The 27,347-nt window shown below is 41.1% G+C and overlaps 1 protein-coding gene across 2 annotated transcripts in view; it reads right to left on the bottom strand.

Moving 5' to 3' along the window:
- COL25A1 (collagen type XXV alpha 1 chain) overlaps nucleotides 1–2,671 on the bottom strand; it is a 461,595-nt gene extending 458,924 nt beyond the window's left edge. For both annotated transcript variants that reach the window (XM_065877601.1, XM_065877600.1), the window contains exons 1-2: nucleotides 2,375–2,671; nucleotides 1,226–1,295 (exon numbers count right to left, since the gene is read on the bottom strand). In XM_065877601.1, coding sequence (XP_065733673.1) covers nucleotides 1,226–1,295; nucleotides 2,375–2,671 — 367 coding nt within the window. The remainder of the gene's footprint in view (nucleotides 1–1,225; nucleotides 1,296–2,374) is intronic.
- Nucleotides 2,672–27,347: the final 24,676 nt, after the last annotated feature.

Below are 27,347 nucleotides of genomic sequence, written 5' to 3' on the forward strand. Positions count from 1 at the left end.
AAACCTACAATGTAAAACATTAACTCTTTGTTTTCCTGTTACATAATGTATATATGTCTTCTCAACTGAAAGGGTTTCAGTTTTAAAAAATACAGCTCCATGATGGTCAACAATATAGCAGAACATAAATAGTAAAAATTTTATGATGTTCAATCAGGAGTTGACATTTGAAATTTCTAAACATTGTGCCTGGTTTAGCTGTGTCAAAACAAATTAGCATGAGGCAAAAAAACCTCAGAATGTGAAAAAAATTCAGGAACTAGCCTTTCCATACAGTGTAAGTATCTAAGTATCATGTTCCTAAACATGAAAAACAATGTAAGAGACTCACTTCTCTATACATGATGATAAAAGAAACTAAAGTGTTCATAAATACATTAACACCATTTATCTGAAACAAAAATCTCAAGACTCATGGAAGTTTTTCATGACTTCTATCAGTTGAATCCACTAGATATTTTCCAATGGATATACTCCAAGGGCTTCCAAATGTTAGGTCTACAGATGACTGACTACCAAGCCTCAGAGGTCTGTGAAGGAAGATTTAATGATTACCCAGGGGGTTTTATTCATCAATGTCTCTCTTCTTCATCCTTCTACTAATATGCTGTCATTAAATTAATACAGTTCCCTAAAGCCACACAGAAAAATGGTAAAAATATAAGATCCTTTTCTGAGAAGTCATTGAGAATGCAATAGTTTGTAATGAACAGCTCAAGATAAAGAACCAATTTCCTTTCAGTCCTCATTCCTATAGGATAGGCGAGAGAACCTTTCTGATAGAAAATAAAAGCAGGCAAGGTCTACTAACACAATCGTTTGTCAAACAGAAACCTGTACTAATGCAACATTAGCCACTAAGGAATTCAAATCTAACGTGTTCTGCAGTCCTTTTCACCATAGATATCAAAATTGAATAAAACGGAAGAATAATTTTCCATCTTTGAATCTAAGAACTTTGTCTTTGGACATCATCTGGCCTGTATTTTCTTTGGTGATTATCTCTATCTTCTTTGCTTTCCCTTAACAGACCTTGGTATGCTGCTTAAAATAATATCTGGGGCTTTATTTGCCATCCTTTTACCCAGACATGTTGATTTTATTAAAGTAAGTTGGGTCTGCATTCTTTCTTTACTATTATTACAGGTAGACTTGACAGACACAGGACCTTTGTTTTAAAATGCTCTGCTATGGAGGAAACCTTGTGAAATAAGTTCCATTTTACCTGCTGGGCAGTTGCACTCTGAAGGTGCTTCTCTTGCGATTCTTATTTTAGCCATATGTTCATAGGATTTCTGTCGGAAAAGAAGAGGTATTAACAATCATCAGTAGTATTGTAGAAAAATGGATTCTTTAGGAACTCTGGCCATATGCCTGATTTACCAGCCTGCATAACTAACGTTTACATATGTACTTGGACTTTAGTCAAAAGGTAACAGTACCCAAGTCCTAAAAAAAGAAAATGACCATTCACGTGGTATCAAGACTGTTGGATTTGTGTAACATCTTTCTCCATTCTTCAGCTACCATCACCCTCTCTCTCAGCTCAGGTATATTCAGTCAGTGCAAAAAACCAGCATTAACATGTTGCAGTTCTAGGTAAGCTAGGGGTTTTAAAACAACCAGTATTTTACACATAAAAGTCAACTGCTTATCATGTTGTCCTGCCACTACTGCCAAACAGCCTCTCCCTTGGAAGAGCAAGTTCCAGAAAACCCCCTAACTGTAGTTAAAACACCCCTGGTTTTGATAAACATAACACAGATTCCTTTCAACTCTCAACTCCAATGGCTCTGCATTCACAAACACCCATGGCACTGCATCCTTTACAAAAAACTCAAGCTACTATTTTTTTTTCTTTTTAAACATTTAATATGAAAACATTCAATGTGTGAAATAATTGATCTAAAATCATATGTAGAATTATTTCACTTTTAAGAGTGATTCCCTTTTGCATATTAATAACACCTCTGGCCCTAACCTTCTTATACCTTAAAAAGGATATAACAGATGTTATCTCTGCAAGGAATATTCTCCACAACATTGGAAAAGATCCACATGCAACTCCAGAAACTGAAAAGAGCTGAAATGCCACCCTGCCCTTTCGGCCACCCTTCCCCCCTTTAGACCTCCATATATGTTTAGCATGCAAACATTAAGAAGAGTAAGGGAAGATGATAGAGACAGAGAGGGTGATATCAAAGTGTGTGCATATACAAATATATGCTACAGTGAGCAGAGATGGTGGCCTAGCATATATGTGTACACACAGCCATATCACGTCTGCACACAGTAAGGCAGAGGCTGGTCATGTACACAGAATCACGCCTGTACAAGATGTTATCCACGTGCAAAACACCCCAGCCTTTCACACCTGAGCCAGAAGTCGCTCCACTTTCTCCTGCACCATTGCTTTGAGCTGATCCAGACAATCAGGCAGCAGACGGATGGAAGGGTCTCCTTTGGCGGATTCGAGGGCGGCGATCCTCGCCTGGAGGTCGTTGGTTTTCACCCCCAGGTACAGACAAGATATCACGGCCACTACTGACAGGAGGGCGGTCAGGGCGGCGCACGGGGACACGGTCCGGGCACAACGCTGCCCGGCTGGGCTCCGGTCCTCGGAGCCCGGCTCCCGCCCCCCTCCTTTCCCTGCTTGCTTCTTCACCAGCATCGTGGCGGGGTCGGCTGTCTCGGCTTCGCCTCCCACCCTCTACCACCTCCAATAATCGTAAAAGAAAGAAAAAGGACGTTTCCTCCAAAGTTCAGTCCCGGTGGCTGCACAACTAGTTGGCGGAGTCGGAGCCGGGGCGCGGCGATGGATCAGCGCCGAGACCCGCAGACGTGGACCATCCTCCGCTTTCTTCTCCCCTCCCAGCTGCGAGTGAAAAGCACCCTCAGTCCGGGGACTGGTGGCAATAAGCTAAAATCCGGAATGAAACCCACCCGGGTGTCCCTCCTGGCCCCTCAAAGGACGGGGACCTCCTCTGAGGAAAGCGGCCGCGCGGGGTCCAGGAGACAGCGGCCAAGGCGCTGCGAGGGGCCGCCGCTCGCCCTCGCCGCAGAGCACCGGACCTGTTGCGCCTCTGTTAGTTTGCCTTATTTCTACCTATTCGGTGTCTTTCCTCACGCCGACCTGTTTCCCACCTGGATTCAGTTCCAGGTGAAAGGGCTGAGAGAGACCACGAGAGTGCAGTGCAAAAGGGGTGGCCAAGGGGGAGAGGAGAGAGGAAAACGAAATCCCCAAGGAGAAAATGAGAGTCGCGAGGCCGAAGTCGCGGCTGCCCGAAGTATCTCCGCAGCCTCGCGTTTGCGAGCCTTAAATACCCTTCGGGATGCTCGTGTGTGAGTGTGTGTGTGAGCGTGTAACTGCGCGCGCGCTCCGACAGCGGCGTCCCTCCCCCGACCCCCTCCCGGCGCGGGGCCTCCAGCCCGCGGCTCCTACTGCAGTGCGCCCCCCTTCCCAAGCCCGGGCAGAAGCCCACCTCATTAGCATAATGTATTCACCTTCGCCCAGCCCGCGGGCGGGGCCGGGGAGAACCCCCGAGGGGCGGGCGGGGAGCTCGGTTGGGAGCTGAGCCCCCATAATATATGCAAATAGCTGGAGCGGCCACGGCGATTGGAGAGGAGCTTGGCGACCCCTCCCCCCTCCACGGAGTTACTTCAGCTTCCCCTAAGGCCACTTCTCCCGCCTAGGCCGGGGGCCGAAGAGAGGTCTGCTGCGGGGAGAGGCGGCAACTCTGGCTTTTTCTGACTCGGCTCCGCGCCCCTTCTTTATGCCGGTTAAATATGGAGAAATGGCCTCCAGGAGGAAAGAGGGGAAGCAGAAAGCTCTAGCGCTCTAGGTCTTCCCTCTAAATCAAAGGCGGGAGCTCTAGCGCTCCCGTTCTGGTGCAGCCTTCTTCCCTCCTCCCTCACCTTCCCACATGCCCAGAGGCCAAGTGTCTGGCTGACGCCTGAAGTATTAATACATTTCCCCACTTCACTTATCTTCCCACGGCCGCGCTGCGGTCTCCGACTAGGGGAAGTTTTCTCTCCCCTCCCCCAGTATCCTTCTGTCTTGACGGGGCTGAGACTCCTTCCCGCCCTGTGTTCCTAGTTCGTACGCGGGTGCTAATGCATTTTCCTGATTCCCTGTTTTGTGGGATTGAAGAAGGGAGTGTTAAGGTACACACGTTTCTCAGGATTTCGGAAAGAACTGAAGAATGATGTCAGTTTTTCCTCTTACCTGACTCTCCTCATGCTCCCTCTGGATCAAATTACAAGTTCTCTAAGGGGATTTTTGAAAGTAGGTAACAAGTAGCATTCTACATCTAATTGACTTTGAAGAAAAAAAAAAAAATCCCGCTTCTTACTCCAAAAAGTTCCTCCTTATCTCCTTCTCCTCATGAGAAATATCGTATATTTTTCATATCCTTCTTAATCAAGTTAACCTCAGGTTGCTGCTCATTACTGTAAACCAACAAAATACTACACTAAACTGATCTTTCATAAATGCAAACTGGTATTGCTAGGTATGAAGCAGGGTAAAGATGTTTGAACAACGTTGTTGATGGAGGATACAAGCTTGAAAACATTAGGGGATTGAAACAGACACAAATCAGAGGAAAACAGTGAATTTTGCTATAAAATCAGAAGCCTAATTCCGTACACTTGTGTTACACAGTAGTTCTCAAAGAGGGGCCCCAGACCGGCAAGATCCATATCTTCTGAGAATTTATGCAAAATTCAGATTCTAGGACCCCACCCAACATCTACTGACTCAGAAACTACCACTATTACTAATGAATCAGAAACACAGCAATCTGTATTTTAACACATCCACCTAATGATTTTGAGGCACACTAAAGTTTCAGACCACTGGAGTAACACTCTACAAAATATTTTCAAATACACTTTTTCATTTGAACCTCATAATCCTGTGATGCAAGTAAGGAATTACTGGCCCCATCTTATATGTAAAGAAACAATTTTCAAGTCACATTTAATTGTGATTAAGTGTGTTTCCAATAATAGCACCCAAGGAGTGGGTACAAATTTTTTAACATGTCAACTCTTTCAGATTTTTCAATTACCTCTCTAACCATTTCTTAGTCTTCTTTGCAGGCTTTTCCTCTGCCTATCCTCTAGATGTTGGTGTTCCTCGGGACTCTATCTTAACGCCATTTTCTCTTCCGGGGCCCCCAACCCCCACCGGGATCTAAGGCCTGACGATCTGAGGTGGAGCTGATGTAATAATAATAGAAATAAAGTACACAATAAATGTAATGAGCTTGAATCATCCCGAAACCATCCCTACCCCCGCCCACCCACCACCCACCCCACCCCACCCCCCGGTCTGTGGAAAAATTGTCTTCCAGGAAACCAGTCCCTGGTGCCAAAAATGTTGGGGACCACTGCTGTACACTATCTCCAGTAGCGCTGTCAGTTACTGTCCTTATACTGGTGAGTCATAAACCCATATTACAAGCCCAAACCTCTCTCCTAAGCCATATAACCATTTCCACTTGGATGTCCTGTAAGCAATTCCAACTTGACCAGCATCTTACCTCCAAATTCTATTCTTCCTCGTTTATTTTCCATTTCAGTAAATGGAGCCACTGTTAATCCAGCATCCCCAAGCCAAAATACCGAGTAAACAACCTTTGACTTCTCCTGTATCCTCCCCCGCCCCCATCTACCTAAATTCCTTCAGTGCTTTATATTGTCCTGAGGGTGGAAATGATGTCTTACAAGTCACCACCTGGTGTCTGTCATCTCACCTACCTCTTCGCTCATCTTTCCCCTTACACTCTCCGTGCCAGTTTCTCTAATGAAAGTAGAGAGACAAAGAGTATGAAGAACTTTTCTTTGCGGCAAGGCATCATTCTCTTAAAATTTCAATAGAAAGGCCACTTTCTGTGCTGACTGATGCTGACAGTGGGTCACATGTTTAATTTGGATGATGCAATGTTCTTATATCATACTTTGTGGAAATTGACCATGAGAAGGTACATTAACAACTCTTGCAGGCTCTCAGAACTGCCAGATCTTAGTGGAAAGATAGAGTTCGAATTTTATGGATTTGGGATCTTTATCCAGAGGATTCGTTTTACTTTCTTAGGTGGGCACAATACCCCGGAAACGTACCAGTCATTAGCGCTAGGATTTCAAACCTGGTAGATTCTCTGCATCAAGCACAGAGAATGTGTGGATCAAGAAAGCTCTGGGCACTTGAACCCATGTTGTTCTGTAGATTCATCAGAGCACAGTTGTTGTTTTGGTTCCCATGTGGAGAAGGATTCAAAAACGTAAAAATAGCACGAAAAATGGTAGAGTCTAGCTGACTCCAGTTTATCAACTAGATGATATCAATGATATCAATAGGAGTAAAAGGCAGGCAGCTGGTTGTAGAACAGGTATGTGACTGGAAGAATAATGGACTCCCAAAGATGTCCATATCCTAATCCCCAAAACCTGTAATGGGGAATGTTACCTTACTTGACAAAATGGATTTGCAGATGTCATTAAGTTACGTATCTTGAGATGGGGAGATTTTCTTTGATTATGTAGGTGGGCCCAATGTAAAGGGAGGCAGGATTTCAGAGCAGGACCCTATGGTCCTTGCCCCCACCCCCCCACCATGTCCTCTGCCTGCCTTTTGTCTGTGGAGAAACTTTAGCCAAAGAATAATTTTAACCAGAGAAGTGAGAAAATGCAGAAACAGAGGAAAACAGTCAAAGGAGATCAAAAAATAATAGTTTAGTCATGAAGCATAGTCAAGGACCTTTAGTTCCTCCTTAAGGGCTGTAGATAATATTCTGAGCCATATCCTGTGAGCTGTCTTGTAGATACAGAAATCTCCACCAGGTGGAAGAAGTTAACTACCTGATGACCAGCCTGTAGCCATGACATAAGCTGCCACGATTCCGAGAATTGGCCTCAAAGAAACAGAAACCAACCCTGGAACTGAAGATAACTGCACCTACCACAATCAAGATGACGCTCGTCAGACCACTGATGACCAAATTCAAGATGACTGTCAGAGCTGACTGTACTGTTTCTACATGTCGCCCCCTCCCTCTGCCTATAAAAGCTCTCGCCCACTGGTTGTAGGAGGGGGAGAGTCGGCATTTGGACAGGCATCTGCCCTCCCCACCCTCTGGATGCCGGCACCCAAAATAAAGCAAACTTTCCTTCCCACCAACCTGGCCTCTTTATTGGCTGTTGAGCGGCGAGCAGCCGGACCCCACTTTCGGTGACACTTGTAAGAGGGAGGCAGGGTTTCAGAGTAGGCGGAGGTATGACACCAGAAGCAGAGGTCAGAGTGATGTGAATACTAGCTTTGAACTTGGAAGCCAAAGACTATGGGCAGTCTCTAGAAGCTGAAGAAGTCAAGGAACAAATTCTCCCCTAGAAGGAACGCAGCTTCGCCAGTTCTTTTATTTGAGGGCTTTTTATCATCAGAACTATAATTAATAAGTTTGTGTTGTTTAATTCACTCAGTTTGTGATAATCTGTTACAACAGCAGTAGAAAACTAACAGAATCAGTCACAAGAAAATCAGTCTTCATCTGCTACAGCATCCTAAGTGGTATTGAAAAACACCATAATGCCCGGCAGGCCCCGCAATAACAATCTCTGTCTCTCCAATGTTTACGCATTCCTATTTTACTGACATGCCCACTGGGAAAGAATTGGAAAGATACGCCTTCTCCCATCTCATGTGAAATTAGGATGCCCTCTATTGAGACAGATTAAACTGAATAAAATATGTTCTATTTCTTTGATGCCTCCCATTGGTACAAGTCGAAAACAATAAACTAGTCAAGCGATACGTCCACTCTCATCTCTCCTCCTACTAATGCTAGCCTAGCCAGGATCCTGACCCAGAACTCAGCACTTCCTCTAGAATTCCTGTTACCAATCTCCAGGCCCCAGAAAAAAAGAAACAGACAAAGACTTCTGACAGAGAAACATGGCAGGAAGTTAAAGTGAGAAAGAAGGTGAGTGGGGGAAAAACAAGATAACGAGAAAATTAAGATAGAAGAAAGAGCTTTTTTTAAATAAATTTATTTATCTTTGGCTGCGTTGGGTCTTCGTTGCTGAGCATGGGCTGTCTCTAGTTGCGGCGAGCAGGAGCTACTCTTCATTGTGGTGGCTTCTCTTGTTGCAGAGCAGGGCTCTAGGTGCGCGGGCTTCAGTAGTTGTGGCTCGTGGGCTCTAGAGCGCAGGCTCAGTAGTCATGGCGCACAGGCTTTGTTGCTCCACGGCATGTGGGACCTTCCCGAACCAGGGCACGAACCCATGTCCCCTGCATTGGCAGGTGGATTCTTAACCACTGTGCCACCAGGGAAGCCCCAAGAGCTTTTAACACAGGTAAAAGCGTTAATTATTTTTTTAAAGGGCGGGCATAATCCACTCCTATAAGCCTCTAAGAGTCTCATCAATAGAGGATATTTAGCATAGAGGTGAACTAACACACACTCCAAATTTTTATGTCTTATGTGTATTTAAAAAGATTCTCTGACCAAAATAAGCCACTGGGATAATCACATTATGCCATTTTTAGATATTAATTACTTGACAGAAAAATATTTCAGTTTGGTTAGAAAATATCTTTTAGCACCATTAATTTTTGAGGTTAGTTTTCTAAAACTGCAATTTTAACCAGAGTTCACCATCAAAGTTATCAAACAGAAGCAAATGTATGAGGGGATTTGTGGCCATTTTTGTACACCCATAACCACACACCATGTCCTCTAGGTACCTTAACGAAGCAAACGGTAGAATAAATTGTGTGCTGTATTGAGCATGCTACTTCATAGACTTCAGATGAGAATGTGCTCTCAGGGAAACATCTTTTAAGAAGACAAAGTTTCCCAAATAGAATGGAGTAGGCAATAAAGTGTACTTAAAAGATGCAGCTCTCCCAGAGCCAAGCAAATTTCAATAAATCACAGACAAATTAAAATATCTTTAGGAACAGAAGAGCAGAAAAGAAGAATTTGCTTCTTAATGACGGGCTGAAAAATTCCCTTTCTGACAGAACAAGGAACTGATCCCATTTACACAAGCCTGGTTAAGCAAAGGGCTTATAACTGTATGAATCCAATAATCTGGATAATACAAGTCCTCCAAAATCTCATTCCTCTCTGCAGTCAGTTTTATGTGGTTTGTTGTTTCGTTTTTGTTTTGTTTTGTTTTGTTTGGCGGGAGGGAGGAGGTGAATTTTTTTCTTAAACCTTAAATTATGCGGGGTTATAACTTCACTTAAAGGATTTTCCCCCAAAATTTGCCAGCTATATTGCTAATTCTAACAAGAAACAACATTTCATTGAACTTATCAAATCAACTTTTTGTTATAATGCTAAGCTGATTCAGGTCATGGTAACAAGTACAAACTCCAAGGCCAGACTGCCTACGTTCATAATCCAGCTCTGCCATTTGATAGCTGTGTGATTTCGGGTAAATTACTTGCCTCTTCTGTAGCTCAGTTTTCTCGTGAGTAGAACAAAGATAATAATACTTACCCATAAAACCTTTTGCAGTGAATAAATGGGATGGGATATGTAAAGCATCACAATGCCTGGTAGATATTATGTGCAATATAAGTTTTAGATTTTATTGGTGCTATTATTATTATTACTTTAAAAGTGTCAAAATCTGCTGATCCACAGATGCTGAAGGGCCAGAAAATATACCTTCTTATACCATGGGGCACCTGTACATCCCAATCAGGATTTTAGTCCTATCTGGTTTGTCAGAATAGAAGACCAACAGGGCAACCTTTCAGCTATTGAATGATTTGAAGAATTCCTTTCCCCAGGCCACCATTGATGTGTTTCATGTCATTTTAGATTAGTTTTGCATGTTCTAGAACTTCATACAAATAGAAGCATAAGGTGTGTATTCTTATGTGCCTAGCTTCCTTTGCCCAACATAATGTTTTCGAGATTTATCCATAGTGTTTATATAATGCTACTTGTTCATTTTTATTGCAGAGCAATATTGCATTGTATACAACAACTTGTTCATTTATTCACATGTTGGTGGACTTTGAAGTGTTTCCGGTTTTTGTTATATACATGAAACATCTATAAATATTCATATGCAAGTTTTTTATTTTTCATATTTCAAAAACCATAAGTAATACTCTTTTCACTTAGAGATGGCTACAATACTTTTCACAAAAAAGAAGAACAAAAGGAGGACTGGGATATATCAGATACAGAAATATATTATAAAGGTATAACAATCAACACAGTTTGGCATTGCAGCAGGGACAGAAATTAAACCAAAGAAACAGAAAAAGAGAATAGAAACAAACCCACACATAGGCATTAATATGGAAAAGAAATGACATTAAAGAGCAGTGAGGAAAAGATGGGCTTTTCAATCGATTATGCTGGGACAATTGTGTATTCACACAGAAAAAAAATTAAATTGAATCCTTTCTTCATAGAATAAACAAAAATTAAAAGGAGATGGCTTATAAGCTAAGTATAAAAGGTGATAATATAAAGCATTTAGAAGATAATATAGGAGGATATCTTCATGACCTTAGGTTAAGGCAGGGTTTTTTAAATAAGACACATATAGCACTAGCCATAGAAGAAACGATTGATAAACTGGAATACATTGTTAAGAACTTCAGTTTATTAAAAAAGAAAACACATCTTAAGATGAGTGAAAAGACAAGATGCATAATGGGAAAAGATATTTGCAAACACTATTTTATTATTTCACAGTCTCTGTGGAACAGGAATTTGGGAATGACTTAGCTGGGTGGCTCTTGCATGAAGTTGTGATCAAGACGTTAGCTGGGGCTGTGATCACCTGAAGCCTGACTGGGGCAGGAGAATCTTCTTCCAAGATGGCTTATTCACATGCCTGTCGGCAAGAAATTTGTTTTTCCCTGCCTCTTGTCAGGAGACCTCAGTTTTTTACCACTTGGGTCTCTCTAAAGGGCTGCTTGAGTGTTCTTATGACATGGCAACTGGCTTCCCCACAGAGCAAGTGATCTAAGAGAAAGGGTAAAGAAGAAAACTTAATGCCTCCTATGACCTAGTCTTGGAAGTCACACACTGTCCTTTCCATCATATCTATTCATTAGAAGTGAATCCCTAAATCCAGCCCCTACTCAAGGAGAGGAGAATTAAGCCCTACCTATTAAAGGGAGACCTATCAAAGAATTTGTGAACATATTTTAAAACCACCAGAGCTATATTCCTACTTCATACAGGATATATATACATGATCAACTTTGCTAGATAATGCCAAAATACTCTCCAAAGCTACTGTATCAATTTAAACACCCACCATCAACACATAACAGTTTCCCTTTTTCCATATCCTCACAAAAATGGACCCTGTAGAACTTTTTATTATTTGCCTATCTTCCCATATTCTCATAGATATGTTAGTTGACATTTCACCAAGATGAGCAAAATTTACTCAATTACAGCACTTATTACATTGCATTGAGCAAAGACCAGAAGATGATGATGGAGTGAGACATGTGGATAATGTAAATATCTGGGGGGAGAGTACTGCAGAAAAAGTGGGAACAGGCTAAGGCCCTAAAGAGGGTATATACCCAGGCTGTGTGACGAAAAGCAAGTAGGTCAATGTAGTAGGAATTAGGTAAGCAAGGGGAAGCAAGGAGGGATGCTGTTAGAGGGATGACAGGGTGGAGGGTCGATCATAAAGGACCTTCTAGACCTTCATAGAAAGTTCTATTGGACAATAGACATACATATTTGGGAGACATCAGCATACAAATCAGTGGTTCTCAACCTTGCACACTGAAATCACCTGGACTGTCTGGAGCCTTGATTCTCACTGTCATTTGAATTTCATGGCCCTACTATGTGTTCCCTCAGGGCCTCTTCCTCTCCACTTAGTCTCTTGGTATGGTCTTCTTCTCAAAAAGTGGTATCATTTCCACCACATGTTAGTGGTTAAAGCAAGTCACATAGCCAACACTATTTCGAGCAGGAGACAAGGTATGGAGTGCTACACAAAGGCACGAATACTGGAGGCATGATTCACTTGGGGGCCATCAGTATAACAGACTACCACATGAGGAAAGTATAGACACTAGAGGTATGAGAGCCAATGAAATAATGCTAAGATGAATGGACTGTAGATCCCAGTAGAAGATTTATTGGAATTGGTCTATTCAAAACAGTGAGAGGGAAAATTAGCAGGTGGCAACTGAAGAGTGGAATACTTGATATTTCCACAAGGAAAGTATTAAAGTTATTGGTGATGGCAATGTCTGGGGCAATGTTTCTCAATCCTGGTGTCACATTAGAAATAATGACGCTCAGGTAATATCCCAGGAGATTTTGATGTAATTATGCTGGAGGAGGACTGTCATTGGTATTGCTTAAAAGCTCCCCAGCCAGTTCTAATTGAGAGCTAATTCTAATTCTAATCGAGGACTACTGATCTAGAATATAACCTTGGAGGCAAGTGGCTGAGGTCAGCTATACAACAAAATAATTAGGTTAAAAAAAAAACAAAAACTGAGACACCTGGTTTTTGGAATGATCATCTACATGGACATTGAAATAATTAGAACATTTTCAAAAGAGTAGTGATAGAGAGTGGTGAGCCCAGGGATAAAATATTCAAGGAAAGAAGATGAGTAACTCCAGGTTTTCAGTTTATGGAAGAGGGATGGTAACACTGGCATAAATGGGGAAATATGGCCAAAAAAAAGAAAGTATTAGTATGGAAAATGTTTATAGTTTTAGAAAAAATAATATATGGTATCACTTAAACAATTGGATATCCACATGCAAAAGAATAAAATGGGACCCTACTTCACATTATATTATAAAAATTAACCTAAAATAATTAAAGCCTTAAATCTTTAGAAGGACCATAGGGGTAAATCTTCATGATTTTGGTTTGGACAATGATTTCTTAGATACAACATCAACTACACAAGCAACAAAAGAAAAAATAGCTAAATTGGGCTTCATCAAAATTTAGTGTTTCAAAGATCAAGAATGTGAAAACAAACCACAAAACGGTAGAAAATATTTGCAAATCGTATATTTGATGAGGGACTTGCATTTAGAAAATACAAAGAACTCTTACACGGCAATAATAAAAAGACAGCCCAATTTTTAAAAGGGCAAAGGATCTGAATAGACATTTTTCCGAAGAAGATACACAAGTGGCCAATAAGTACATGAAAAAATACACAACATCATTAACCATCAGGGAAGCATGAATCAAAACTGTAACAAGATATCACTTCACACTCACTAGGATGGCTTTAATAAAAAGACGGATAATAACAAGTGTTATTAAAGATGTGGAGAGGAACTCCCCTGGTGGTCCAGTGGTTAAGACTTCACCTTCCAACGCAGGGGGTGCAGGTTTGATCCCTGGGTGGGGAGCTAAGATCCCACATGCCTTGCGGCCAAAAAACCAAAACCAAAAACAAAACAGAAGCAATATTGTAACAAATTCAATAAAGACTTTAAAAATCGTCCACATCAAAAAAAAAATCTTAAAAAAAAAAAAGAAGATGTGGAGAAATTGGAACCTTCATTCACGGCTAATGGAGATGCAAAACAGTACAGACTTTGGAAGAATCTGGCAGTTCTTTAAAAAGTTAAACATAGAGTTACCATATAACCCAGGGATTCCACTCCTAGGTATATCTGCAAAGGAACTGAAAACATACATCTACCCAAAAACTTGTACACATGTGTTTATAGCAGCATTATTCAGAATGGCCAACAAGTGGAAACAACACAAATCCCTATCAACTGATTGATAAATAAATAAAATATGGTATATCCATACAGTGGACTATCATTCAGCTATGAAAGGAATGAAGTACTTGATACGTGCTACAATGTGGATGAACCTTAAAAACATTATCCTAAGTGAAAGAAGCCAGTCACAAAAGACCACATATTGTATGATTCCATTTTTACAATATATCCAAAATAGGCAAATCTGTATATAGAGAGATTAAATTAGTGATTGTCTAGGCTTGGGGGTAATGGAGGGGACGGGAGATGACAGCTAAAGGGTACAAAATTTGTTTTGAGGGTGATAAAAATGTTCTAAAATTGTAGTTATGGTTGCACAACCCTGTGAATATACTAAAAATCACTGAACAGTATGCTTTAAGTGGGTGAACTTTATGATATGTGAACTATATCTCAATAAAGCTACTAAAAAAGATGCAATATAGGGACTTCCCTGGTGGTCCAGTGGTAAAGAATCCACCTTACAATGCAGGGGACGTGGGTTCCATCCCTGGTCGGGGAACTAAGATTCCACATGCCACGGGGCAACTAAGACCACACGCCACAACTACTGAGCTCGCGTGCCTCGAGAGAGCCCGCGTGCCACAAACTACAGAGCCCACGTGCTCCGGAGCCCGCACACCACAACTACGGAGAGAAAAATCCCACACGCTACAACTAGAGAGAAGCCCACGCACCACAACTAGAGAGAAGCCTGCGCACGGCAACAAAGACCCAACACAGCCATAAATAAATAAATAAGACACAATATATTGTTTAAAATTCAAAGGTAATCAGAGTATATAAAACTTGGCTATGTTTTGGCAGTTTCTCAAAAAGTTAAATATAGAATTATCATATAACACAATAATTCCACTCCTACGTATATACTGAAGGAAAATGAAAACATATATCCACACAGAAACTTGTACATGAATGTTTACTGCATATTTTTAATAGTCAAAAAGGAGAAACAACTCAAAGACTCATTAGCTGATGGACAAATCATGATATATACACTAGAATATTATTCAGCCATGAAAAGGAACCAAGTACTGATAAATGCTACAACTTGGATGAACCTCAAAAACATCACGGTAAGTGAAAAAAGCCAAACACAAAAGGTCACATATTGCATGACCCCTTTTATATGATATATCCAGAAAAGGCAAATCCATAGAGAACAAAAGCAGATTAGTAGTTACCAGGAGATGCGGGGGGAGGGAAGATGGGCAGTGATTACTAATGGGCATAGGGGTTTTTCTCCAGGGTGATGAAAAAGTTTTGAAACTGGAGAGAGGTGGTCATTGCACAGCATTGTGAATACCCTAAATGATACTGAATTGTATACTTTAAAACGGTTAATGGTATGTTATGTGAATTTTACCTCAATTTTTAAAAATAGAAAAAGAAACTTGATTATTAACCTCTTTCCATTAAACCAAGTATTCAACAAAACGAGAACATTAAAATCATCAGGGTTTAGCATCTCATTCGTACAACATATCTACCACAGACATGTATAAAAATTGAAATATACTATTACAGTTAGAGTTTATAGCTTTTTAGGAGAAAAAAAATTTTTTAACAAATTTTGTTCAGATCTCCCAACATGAGGTGCTTGACATGTTATTTCAACATCTGTAATAATTATTATTAAAAGCGAAAGTGCTTGTTTGTGAAGAGCAACAACAAGTTTTCCTCAAGTATGTTGACATTGCAAAGAATATCTGAGGTGTCACTTTTTGAGTTGTCATTTACTATAATGAACAAGGGATATTTAGCTCATTGCTAACATGATGGACATGCTCTTACTCTTGTCACTAATATGTTTGGATCTAAGACACGTATTTAAGTAAATTCCTAGAAGTTAGTATTCGATGAAAATCGTTGCGAGTGGATAGAGTGTGGCATCAGGAGGGGGTCTGGCAGTGGGCTGTGGGCAAAGATCCAGGTGGGATGGATATTTTAATCACCTCATGCATTAAGTTTTCCAGGCCACCCATTATACAGGCATCTATTACACATCTCACACCTGAATAGGAACTTTCTCTGATTGGGGACTCCAGGTCTTACAACAAGACCGATGTGAAGTACAGTTTTGTCAACGAATTGGCTATCTCATGTTATCATAACAACAAATACAATTCAGGGAACCTTACACAACCTCACCTTCACGAAGTTCCTCGAATGATTGATTGTTTCTTTTCAGTAAACTTTTTTTATAACCTTACGAATACTTCTTTAATGACAACAGATGGTGAATTTATACAAATTACAGGCTAGAATATAATGAATACAAAACCTATCTAGATAACAGTTAGAAAAGTATCACTTACAAAAGTAAATCTGATTCAAGTGGCTAAAAAACTCAAGCCCCACATTTTGATAATTATATGCATCTTTCATTGTGGCGCAACTAAACCCTGCCCCTTGGTCAGGGAACTATTCAAGACTCCAAAATATTCAGTGACCCTAGTGATCAGCAACCTGCTTTGAGTCCTACAATCAAGCACCACAAGGTCTTGTTGGGGACCCAACCTCACAGTCAAAGTCTGTCCACACACACGTGCACACAACCTACCCATTGGCCCCTCTCTGGGGCCTGGAAATGCACACCCCAATGGCGAGATAGGCCCTTTGGAGAAGGGGTCCGAAGAAGAAGCTTGTGGAGGCCTGGGAAATGGGCTTTGGCATCATTTGGTAGGGAATTCCACTGTTCGGTATCCTGAGCATGGTTGGGGGGACGGGGGCTCGGGGGCTCGAGAGTACAGAGGCAGCACTAGGTGGAACATTCCCTTGCCCTGGTAGACCTTCACTCTGTGGGGAGGGGACTAGCTAGAGAAGGATATAAACAGGGGCTCTCAAAAGGTGAGGCCCGGAGGATGAGAAGAGTACTGCCTCAGGCTAATGTTCAGCACACTTTGTAGAGCTTTTTTTCTTTTTTTTAAATTTATTATTTGTTTATTCTGGCTGTGCCAGGTCTTAGTTGCAGCATGTGGACTCTTCACTGAGGCGTGCGGACTCTTAGTCGCAGCGTGCAAACTCTTAGTTGTGGCATGCATGTGGGATCTAGTTCCCCGACCAGGGATGGAGCTCAGACAGCCTGCATTGGGAGCGCAGAGACTTACTCACTGGACCACCAGGCAAGTCCAACTTCGTAGAGCTTTAACAGTTCCATTAACCACAAATTCAAGAACCATTTCACTTAAGATTAGCCTTATCCGAGCGAGTTCAAGGAAAGGAAGTTACAAGCGTTAGAAAGTCAAGTCACCAACCTCTCCCAGGGCAAAGGGTGTGTGTGTCTCATGGGGTTTCTGACCAGATGTTTCTGAGTTACTACTCTTGTCTCTCTAAAGCCTAAAGCACTGCTCAGCTGTTTCCCCAGAAAGGTCACGTAGCTAATGTTGGGTGCAGGGGAGGTAGGACATGGGGAGAGTCCCTGCCAAGGGGCAGTGGGTGAATCCAAGGTCTCCATCTTTTCTCCAATCCTAACCCACTTATTGACCTGTTCCTCCTCGTTGCTGTCCCCTCCTACTCACGGCAAATGCCCTCAGGGTAAAAGATGTATCGTTCAACAGTGCGTGCTTTTACACTCTCCCTGTTCTCTCAAAGCAATTCCTCACTCTCTTATCAGGTCTTTGATGTTCTTAATAAGATGTTTTCTATATTTTGTCCACACGTTTTAGTTGATTTTACAAGAAACTTGGGCTGAATTATAGTCGACTATCACTGACAGTGGAAATCCCAAAATGGCTTTCAGATACTTGTTTTTAGGCAAATCGTGTTTCAGCAAATGGACCCCATGTACAGCTTCAAGTTTCCCTGGACTAGCTTTGAGAATGCATTATTTAACAAACACTTGTTAAACCAGCACTGAGTGTTGCACTATTTAAAGCACTATAGAAAACCATGGAGAAGATACAAAACTGAAAAAGATTGCAAGTCGTGCCGTCAACAGAATACCGTCTTGAGGGGGAGTCAGACATGTGTGTAAATAATAAAGGAATGAAGGAGGAAGGCAGAGTACGGAAAATGAACTGAGTCTGAAAGGAACAAGCCTTGAGATTACAAATTGGAACAGAAATGTCATGTTTTGGGAAGACTATAAATCAAAGGTCTCAAAATGGTAGGCCACAGACTGAGTTCAGCCCACAATCGTGTTTTGTTTGGCTCACACAGCGTTTTAAAAATAGGAGATTTCCCGTTTTAAAAAAAAATCTGGATTTCCATCTTCTGAAAATTCAGAAGATCTGGCAACCGTTCTCATTGCCAACTGGCAACCATCAGCTGGGGCGAAGTAGACACCGCCTCCCTGGGGAGAGCTTAATTTCTCCCTTTGGCTACTTTGCCCATCAGTCCCCCACCATCATCCTTCACACCCTGCATGTTTCACTTTCTCAATCTAATGAAAAATGGCCTATAAATGCAGCTTTCAGCGCTTCTCCTTGGAATCAGTGAATTTTTGGCCTTCAAATCCACACCCCCTACATACACACACACACACACACACTATCCCTATTTTTCCCTATGAAAAATCTAGACAATAAGGCCTTACCACCACCACTTTCAGTCATTTAAATAAATGTCCTTTCTGTATGTATGTAGGTTTATGATCTCTGTGTATTGATCCTGTCCCCACAGAGATGAAGAAATGGTGTATTTAAAGATCCACCACTCTTTGTTCTCCCCCAAAGAGAAAAACATCGGGCTCTATTTGTCATAGACCACTGGGGAGAGAAAAGAAGAGAATACAGCTCGCACTGGAGAATGATCAAAGGGAAACGGACACTGGATGTGGGAGTGGGGAGAGTTGAAGGCTGGCAGCACAGAGAGAGGGAGGGTTGCTCTAAGGGGCTCCATTCGAGTGTACAGGAGCTGTATTGTGCTGATGTCTTTGCCAACATTACCTGATGGCCCAGGCTTTCCCGAGAAAGATCTCCCACTGCCTCCCTTCCCTTCTGAGTGCTTTCTGTGGATGTGCGGGGCGGTGGTGAGGATGACCTCTTTTTGGTAGGAGCTGAGCTAAGGAAGACTTGCAGGTACATTCACTGAGATTTCAAAGCATTTTTATGTCTGATGGTTAAATATAGTTGACACAATAAAACCGCATACAGTTTGAAGTCAGACTAACCTGGCCTTGAGTCCTGGCTCTGCCCCTCCTCGCTCTGCACCTTTTCCTCTTAAGTTTCAGGATAGCTGTGAGAATTAAGACAATATATATGCACATTGCTGAGGACGGTGCCTCATATACAACAAGCACTCAATAACTGCTAGCTTTTATTATTGCTTCACTTTACCTAGGATCCATAAACCAGTAAGAATTTTATTTGGGGACTTTGCCAGTCTTAACTATAACCCTGCATCAATAAGAAACCAAGAATGAAATGAGTAGATAAAAGCTGGTATACTTGCTACATCACGCTTTACATGTGGAAGTCAGAGCATAGTTTGAGAAACGGGGAAATTCGCAAGTATAGGGTATGACCATGTGATAACCGATTTATAAATAAAATGGTAAGTCATGTCATTCTCTTTCTCAGTCTTCTGCATAAACTGTAAAATGTTGGCTAGGCCTCAAGCATGGGCAAGAGAGCTTTAAGCACACTCAGGGTTCGGCTGGCCATTCCAAGCTACTGTGTGATGCTCTGTTCATACCTCGACAGTCGGCTTTTTGAACCCTGGCATTTCATCCTGTCCCTGCCTCTGGTCTTATTCATTTGAAACCTATATCTGTGTCTATTCTGACTAGAGCTTAGATCTCCTCAGATTTTTTCAATATTAATGGTGAGTCTATATTATTATTTATCATGACTTCAGGCTTTATCCAAATGCTAATTTATTCCCCTAAGTAATGACAGGCTGGATGCACTGACCACAGCACTCTCCCCAATTTTCTTTCTGTTTGAAGCTCTCCATCACCCTTCCTTCCTAAAGTTCTTCCCTTAGGGCTTGAGTTCCCAAGCTTCCATGGGGCCCATACTTACCTGAGGACAAGGGTAAATTTTTTATGGAAGGTTAACATGCATCCAAAAATAGAACACTGCACAAATCATAAGTGTACATCTCCATAAATGCTCACAAAGTGAACACAGCCTGTGCCCCGATTAAGAAACAGCCACAATTCCCTCTGCCGTTCCCCAGGAGAGAACTGCAACCTAATAGTTTAGACTGACTTGCTTCTTTTTAACTTTCTATAAATGGAATCAAACAGTACAGACTTATCTTTCCCCCGACTGCTTTGCTCAATGCTATGTTTGTGAGATTCATTCATATTGTTACACGTGGTATCCATATTTATTCCTGTTACCGTATGTACTTCTTTGCTTGAATGTAACACAATTTATTTATCCACTTTCCAACTGATGCATATTTAGGTTGCACCCAGTTTTTTGGCTATCACAGGTATAGTTTCTATTATATACTTCCCCGCGTCTTTAGGTGAAATTCTGTACATTTCTGTTGCGCAGGTATCTAGGAGATGGCTGGTTCATATGCTTTGCAAGTGTTCAGCTTTAAAAGATACTGCTGCCGGCTTCCCTGGTGGCGCAGTGGTTGAGAGTCCATCTGCCGATGCAGGGGACACGGGTTCGTGCCCAGGTCCGGGAGGATCCCCCATGTCGCGGAGGGGCTGGGCCCGTGAGCCACGGTCGCTGAGCCTGCGCGTCCGGAGCCTGTGCTCCGCAACGGGAGAGGCTACAGCAGCGAGAGGCCCACGTACCGAAAAAAAAAAAAAAAAAGATACTGCTACACCATTTTCAACGTGGTCACAACATTGACACTCCCACCATGTGTGTATGGGAGGTCCAGGTGCTCTGCTTCCTCCCCAACTCTTGGTGTTGCAAAGCCCTTCTTAATCCCCTCTTAATTTGTGGTGCATAACCCACCCACCTCCCACTCCACTGAGACAATCTTCCGCTTCCCATTCCACCCTCTATCCCTGCACTCCCAGTAGCCCCATCTTAGCAGCTTCACTGTAGTAATTAGTATTTACATGAAAACTAAATTCACCCTTCTATTTCTGGTACTACCTTATATGCACTATCAGTATGAAATGACATTACACACCACATAATCTTCTTAGACTTTCCATATTTAACTTTTCCTAACTTGGAGCTGGTTGATTAAACAGTCACAGACATGTATGTACATCTGGTGCCAGTGCTGTGAACGTGCAAATTTTATAAACCTTCTATTTCAAAAGTATTGCTGTGTTCGATCCTAAAATATAAAGAACCCTTTTAAATGATTAAAAATAAAGTGGATGGGAAGGAGATAGCAATATCAGACTTACTGCTTTCCAACAAGAAGTATGATTTCAATACCATACTACTGGAGGTATAGAGTGAAGGATGAAAGCTTAATGCAAGTGCATGATATCAAGTCCCTCTAAGATCTGCTTCTTATTAAACTTAACCAAAAGAGACTTCACTCACGTCCTTCTTCTTAAACGTAGTTCCTTTTACTAGAAAAGAGATCACGTCAATTCTTACATATTCAATTTGTCTGAAGCATCTCTCAGTGCTAAATTCAACTTTTTCCAAAAGCAGAGGAAAGATAAGACACTTCAAAGAAAACATTTCAGGTAAGACTTTTTTTTTCCAATCCCCCCCTTCATGTTCACTTATTCTTCTTTATTTAAATGTTTGAGCACCTATTTAATACAAGCAGAAGTATGAGGACTAAAGTAAAGCATTAAAGCATGCCTGGTTTCACATAACATATGGCTTATAAGACAGCAGTAGTAGATACTCAAAAAGAAAACCTTTATTTGTAACCCCTGACTTTTTTCTATTGATATATATATATCAGTAGAAACAAAAACACCTTTAGTTTTCTCTCTCTTCTGGATAAAGAACTTTATTGTTCGCTTGAACTACAGCAAAGTAACTGCAAGTTTTCTTCCAGAAATAATTTCTCCCTTGATTAAGAGATTTCCATCTACTAGTTTGTGTACCATTATGCATTTTCTTTAAAATCCGGTTTGATTATGCTCCCTTTCGGAAATCAAAAGCCAGAGTTTTGTTTCTGTGTAAATGAGTCTCTGTCTCTCTCTCTTTCTTTCTCTCTCTTTCTATCCCCTCTGTCTCTCTCTTCTTTCTGACTGTGAAGGCTAGGAAAAATGGACAATGGTTTGAATTCCTTACATAACTCAGTATTCCAATTTGAAGGCAAATTATAAATCCTTCACAGGGGATCTATTTTACCATCTGGGGAGCAAGCATACATCCCTTAACTTTAAGCAATGATTTTGAGAACTAAATTTGGGCTTATTTTCCCTTGCCATTTTTATAACTTCTGTCTTTAGCAAAAGAAAAACGCATTATTCCATTGATTCAAATTAAATGCCTTTCTTGCAGGTATCTGTTAAGTCTGTTAGACTCCTGAACTATCATCTGTGGTTTTTAATTGACTTTTTCTAGACTTCATTTAACCACATGTACACAAGTCACTCTATTCACCCCATGAGTCATGCAGTTAGGTCCTATTAACACTAATGGAATTTATATGCATGTGCACTGAGGGAGAATAAGCCCTTTAAACACCTTTATAATGGAACAGTTTTGTTTCTTTCCATTCCTCTTCACACTCCTCTGTTTGGACTTTCTCTTACCAGTGTGTGCTCCTGAATTAATGTAGCTCTGATTTCTTTTTCAGCTCTTATACTTTATTCTTTATGGAACTCCAGTTTTCAAAGTAGGACTTGACTTCCCCTCTTTTATTGATCATGCCTGGAAAAAGCAGCATGACGAAATCATTACTACCTTATTAGATTTTCTGGTTTCAGAGTGAAATTCAGATGTTGCTTTCGTTCCAGTCCTGTAATTTCCAGCAAATGTATTTTACCCACATACTATTTTTTTTTATCCTTCTGAAGACTTAACTAGCCAGAAGTCAATTAAGATAATGAATATTTACCCAGGAGGCTAAAGATTTTTCCACCTTACAATGAAATTAAATAGGCAGGTTTTCAGATTCTCCCACTGTATAAAGTTTTTATTTGTTTACACTTTAGGGAGGTTTTTAAAATTTTTTTAAAGTACCTATGACATAGGACTTCAGCCACATATTCAAATTTAGAGCAGTAAAGTACCAGGAAAATAAACAGTGCCATAGGAACTGTAAATCCACAGGAAGTAAAACTACACCTCCAGTGCTAACAATCATATTTTTGTTTAGCTCTTAGAAATGTATTATTCTTTATTGTTCTTATAACAGCTTTATCGATGGACTTTACAAGCCAGCTTTGTTTGCCCTTCTCATTTGTAAAGTGAGGGACTGGATAAGACTATTCTGACTACGCACTTAGCAGCGTGCCAGACATACAGCAGTTCTTTGGCTCACATGAAATTGCCATTTTGGTAGATCAAAAATAGTTGAATAAGTGTTGGAAAATACCGGATGAAAGCATCTGTTTAAAAGAAACAAATGAATGAATGAAGTCTCTTTCAAGTCTAGAATTTAATATTTATTCTGCTTTCAAAAACTAAAAATATAGAGTAATTCGTCTAAGGTAGTAAAAATATATAGCAAGCAGTAGAGTTTTCTCAATCATTTGATGGAGTAAGATTCTAAAACTGACTGGTCTCTGTTGTTTTCTCATTCATTTTGTGGTGTAACACCAGACTGCAGCAAACCTGGTGTTGATTCATTGCCACCCTGAAGGTAAACTTAAACTTTACATTACAAAGAGATGATATTCTGATATATTTGTGCATTTGGAAAATGAAATTTATATATGACAGACCTCATGGCGCATGTGGAAAGAATTGAGGATAGATATGTAATAAAATGAATAAGTAAAAGTTCATAAAAGACGTTATGCAAAAAGAAACAAAAATTATGGTATATTACTTAACTGTTCAGTGAGTAATATTCAGATATCACAGTAATTTGATCTGATTTACCCCAAAATATTATCTGAGGATGTAAACGTCAATACCAGCAGGAACAGCTCAAAATGTTGAGGATTAGGTCTACACTCTGGAACTAGGGGTATGAAAGGGCATGGGGGGAATTGCTGCTTGTACTTATGAATTTTTAAACTATGGGAAAACCCATTGATGACACACCTCCCAATAACATGAATTCCAATATAATGGAATGAATTGGTGATTGGTTCCTATGCTCTGTTCTAGACTCACCCTAATTATTTTACTACCTTCGCAATACTGCCATCCCATATTAGAGCCAACTGAATTATTTTAGACTCAGTTTAGAGTGTTATGTGGGATTTTATACCCTTTGCATTTTAACCATGTACATATGTTAGTTTGATAGAAGTAAAAATTAATTTAGAAAGACTTGAATTTCGTATTGAACTATCCAAGTTTTACCCTTTTAAGAAATCAACTCCAAGTTGGAAGATGAGAGATTAGAGTAGAAAAGGAGAACCCAGCCCCCTCCTGTGTGACTTTGAGTTGACTTCCCAATATTCCTTTCTTTCTCTGATTCCTCACTATTTCCTGACACCTTCTTCTCACAGCTGTCTGGCCGGATGGGATAGGGCACTTTAGGTGTATGGCCAGAATGAATGGACAAAGAAAAGAGGATTCAAGTTTCTTAGTTTTCCTGCAGTAAGCCTCAGTGCAACCTCATTATTTTGACATTAAATTTTGCGTGAATGCAATGAAATAATTTTCATTATATTGTAGTGATATAAAAAGTGTGAGAGAGTAATAGAGTTCATGAAAACTATGACTTTGTATTCACTGACTTTCAAGGTTGGAAAATTTTAACTCTGCAATAATGTATCTACAGAATTTTTCATTAATATATTCTCCATTATGTCTAATTCATTATGGAAATACATCTTTATTAGAATAATTAATCAGATCGAATAGTTTGGGGCACATTCTGGAACTGTGACGTCTGGAGTCCTTGTATGCAAAGGTGAGCATTATGCATGAAATATGGTACTTAGTACTTACTTAATCAGAAAAGATTTTAGGTTCAGTCTTGGAGTTGAAGGAGAGTCATAATGAAATAATGGCTTTGAACGTTAGTCCTCTGATGACTCAGGAGAGAAAGGAGCCCAGACGGTGGGGGCCAGAGTGGAAGCAAAATAATTCAAAGGGGGAAAAAATAGAACAGGTGATATTCAGAAAGAAAGACCTTCAATGGACCCATGTCTAAGGAAGTCTTCCCTGTTGGCCAGAAGTGGCAGCCCCCCATCCCTGGTCTCCTGAGAGTCCTCTGGGGGTGAAAACCTACAGCAGCCCCACAATAACCTTGCACTCAAGTTCCAGTTGGAGTTCCAAGGTGCTGGCCATTGGCGTCCTCCTACTTCATGAGAGGTGCTTCCAGACCATCGCTCTAACCTGCTCATTCACAAACCCTTTTCCTGTGAGTCCCACAGCATCTTTTTGTAAGCATTTTCTCAGAGAACAAGCAAAGTGTTCGGTGATTGGGAGTATGAACTCCTAAGCTATACATCTGGGTTTTAACCCCAACTTCTCTACTTATTGGGTGTGTGACCTGGGCAAATTCCTTAACCTCTCTGGGTCTCAAGTTCCTCTTCTGCAAAATCAGAAAAATAATAGAACCTGTTTCATAGAGTTGCTGTGAGCATTAAATGATTTATCCCATGAAACAGAACAGTGCCAGGCACATATACGCACAATGTAAACACCAACTGTTGTTAAACGGGCCGAACTCGGTAGAGCTCGCTCTCTCTCTGTCTTTCTGTCACTCTCACACACACACACTGACACACACACAGACACACACACACACACACACACACACATACACAGTCCCTTTAAATCCAATCTAAGAACTAGTTTCTTCCTATCCTTTGGATGAAATTGTGAACTGGTCCTATAACTTTTCCATCATTTTCTTTATGACTCCAGTCACTGTCTGCCCCAATAAGTTATTTTTGAATAGTTAAGATATCCAGTAGTGTGAAAGCATCAAAATTTCCAACTTTTATCTAACATAGAGACTTTCCTCTACCAGTTCAAAACCCTTTAGACCTGGAAGGCTTTGTGTGGTGGACAGAGTGGGAGAAAATGGTAAGTGTCAGCTTTTATTCTCCCTCCTAATTTCACCTCCTTCTATCCCAGCATCCTGTCAGCACCCCTGACCTTTCCAAGGTCTGCACTAAGGGAAGAGGGTATTATGGGTAAGCCCACAGTGATGGTTATGATGGCTGGTGTCATTGTGATCTGACATTGGAACACTCTGAGCTTGGCAGTTGATTAGAGCTGGAACTTTCTCTAGCAGAGTGGTTTTGAAGTTTTCTCAGAAGTCTACATTTTTAAAAGGAAGGGGCCTTTTTCTCTGCTGGTCACTAATAACCCCAACTCTAATCCCCTGAGCATTTGGCAGTACACTCCAGACTCTCTCTGTTGGGGTTCCATAACCCTCCAGCTATTCCTCTTGGCAAGATGACTTTTAAGTTGGCTCCAGGCTGAGTCTGTTTCCCTTTCCCCTGTCCCCAATCCCAATGGTTTCACTTGCTTCAAAGGAAAACTCATGCATCCTTTCCTTGCAGTCAGTGAAAGTACATGGTTCTTCCTTTTAGTCTTCTCAGCTGTGTGTCAGTATCAGCACACATGCATCCTCAATTCCAGGGGACATGAGTCAAGTTTCCAGGCGGGCTCCTTGAAGCCCCTCTCATGTAGATTACAGTGTGAATGTGTACAACCCAAATACACCTGCTCCCTTCGCCCACAGGAGAACTGGTTACTCATACCACAAGGCTCTCGCCAAATATCTTTTCTCCTAGCTTATTGACCTCCATCATATAGCATGTCCTGAAGGGACAATTCAGTATCTACCTTGGTGCACGGTTGTGACTGGGCATGTACTGTTTTAGTCTCAGCTTTGGAGCTTCAGCCAAAACTGTGATTGGAAGTTTCCTATCTTACACTTGTTTTTAACAACTGCTCACCTCCAAGCCGCTCTTCACATTCCCTGAGGTCTTTGACCGTTAGATCAGTCTTCTACATCCAGATGCCTCTTTCAGTAGAGGGATTTAAATTATGTGAATTTAATGATACACGCTTGTGGAGTAAGGAGTGGGGATGGTAAAAAGATAAATAATTTAAACAATGCCTACAGTTCTGTGGCTGTTCCTCTCAATGAATTTATAACCCCATGTAAGCTTGAGCTACAGTAAGATCTGCTATTTCTTAGGACATATTCTGTTCTTGACACTCTCTTACACTATCTCACCTTACTGAGCATGAGTCTGGTCTGTTATCTAAGATACACGTTTTTCATACAATGGTCCCTAAATGCAAGTCAACAATTGAATGAGGTTCTTAATGAAGAAACAGCGATCTTTTCTAAAGATGGAGAGAAAACTTAAAACTAGCTTGTGTAAAAAAAAGAGAGAGAGAGAGAGAGAGAGAGAGAAGGGTGACCGGCTCATCCTGATTTACTCAGGACTTCCCTGGTTTCAGCGCTAAAAGCCCCATATCCTGGGAATCCCCCCCACCAAGTCCCAGGCAAACAGGAACGGTTGGTTGATCACGCTACCAGGCGAGTTCAAGCATCAGAAGGAACAGAGATTCTTGGAAGAGGGTGAGGCTGTGTCTGAGCACACTCCAGCCCTGCTTCCCTCTGACTCTCCCCCTCAAC

This window comes from Phocoena phocoena, chromosome 5 (assembly GCF_963924675.1).
Source record: "Phocoena phocoena chromosome 5, mPhoPho1.1, whole genome shotgun sequence".
NCBI lineage: Eukaryota > Metazoa > Chordata > Mammalia > Artiodactyla > Phocoenidae > Phocoena > Phocoena phocoena.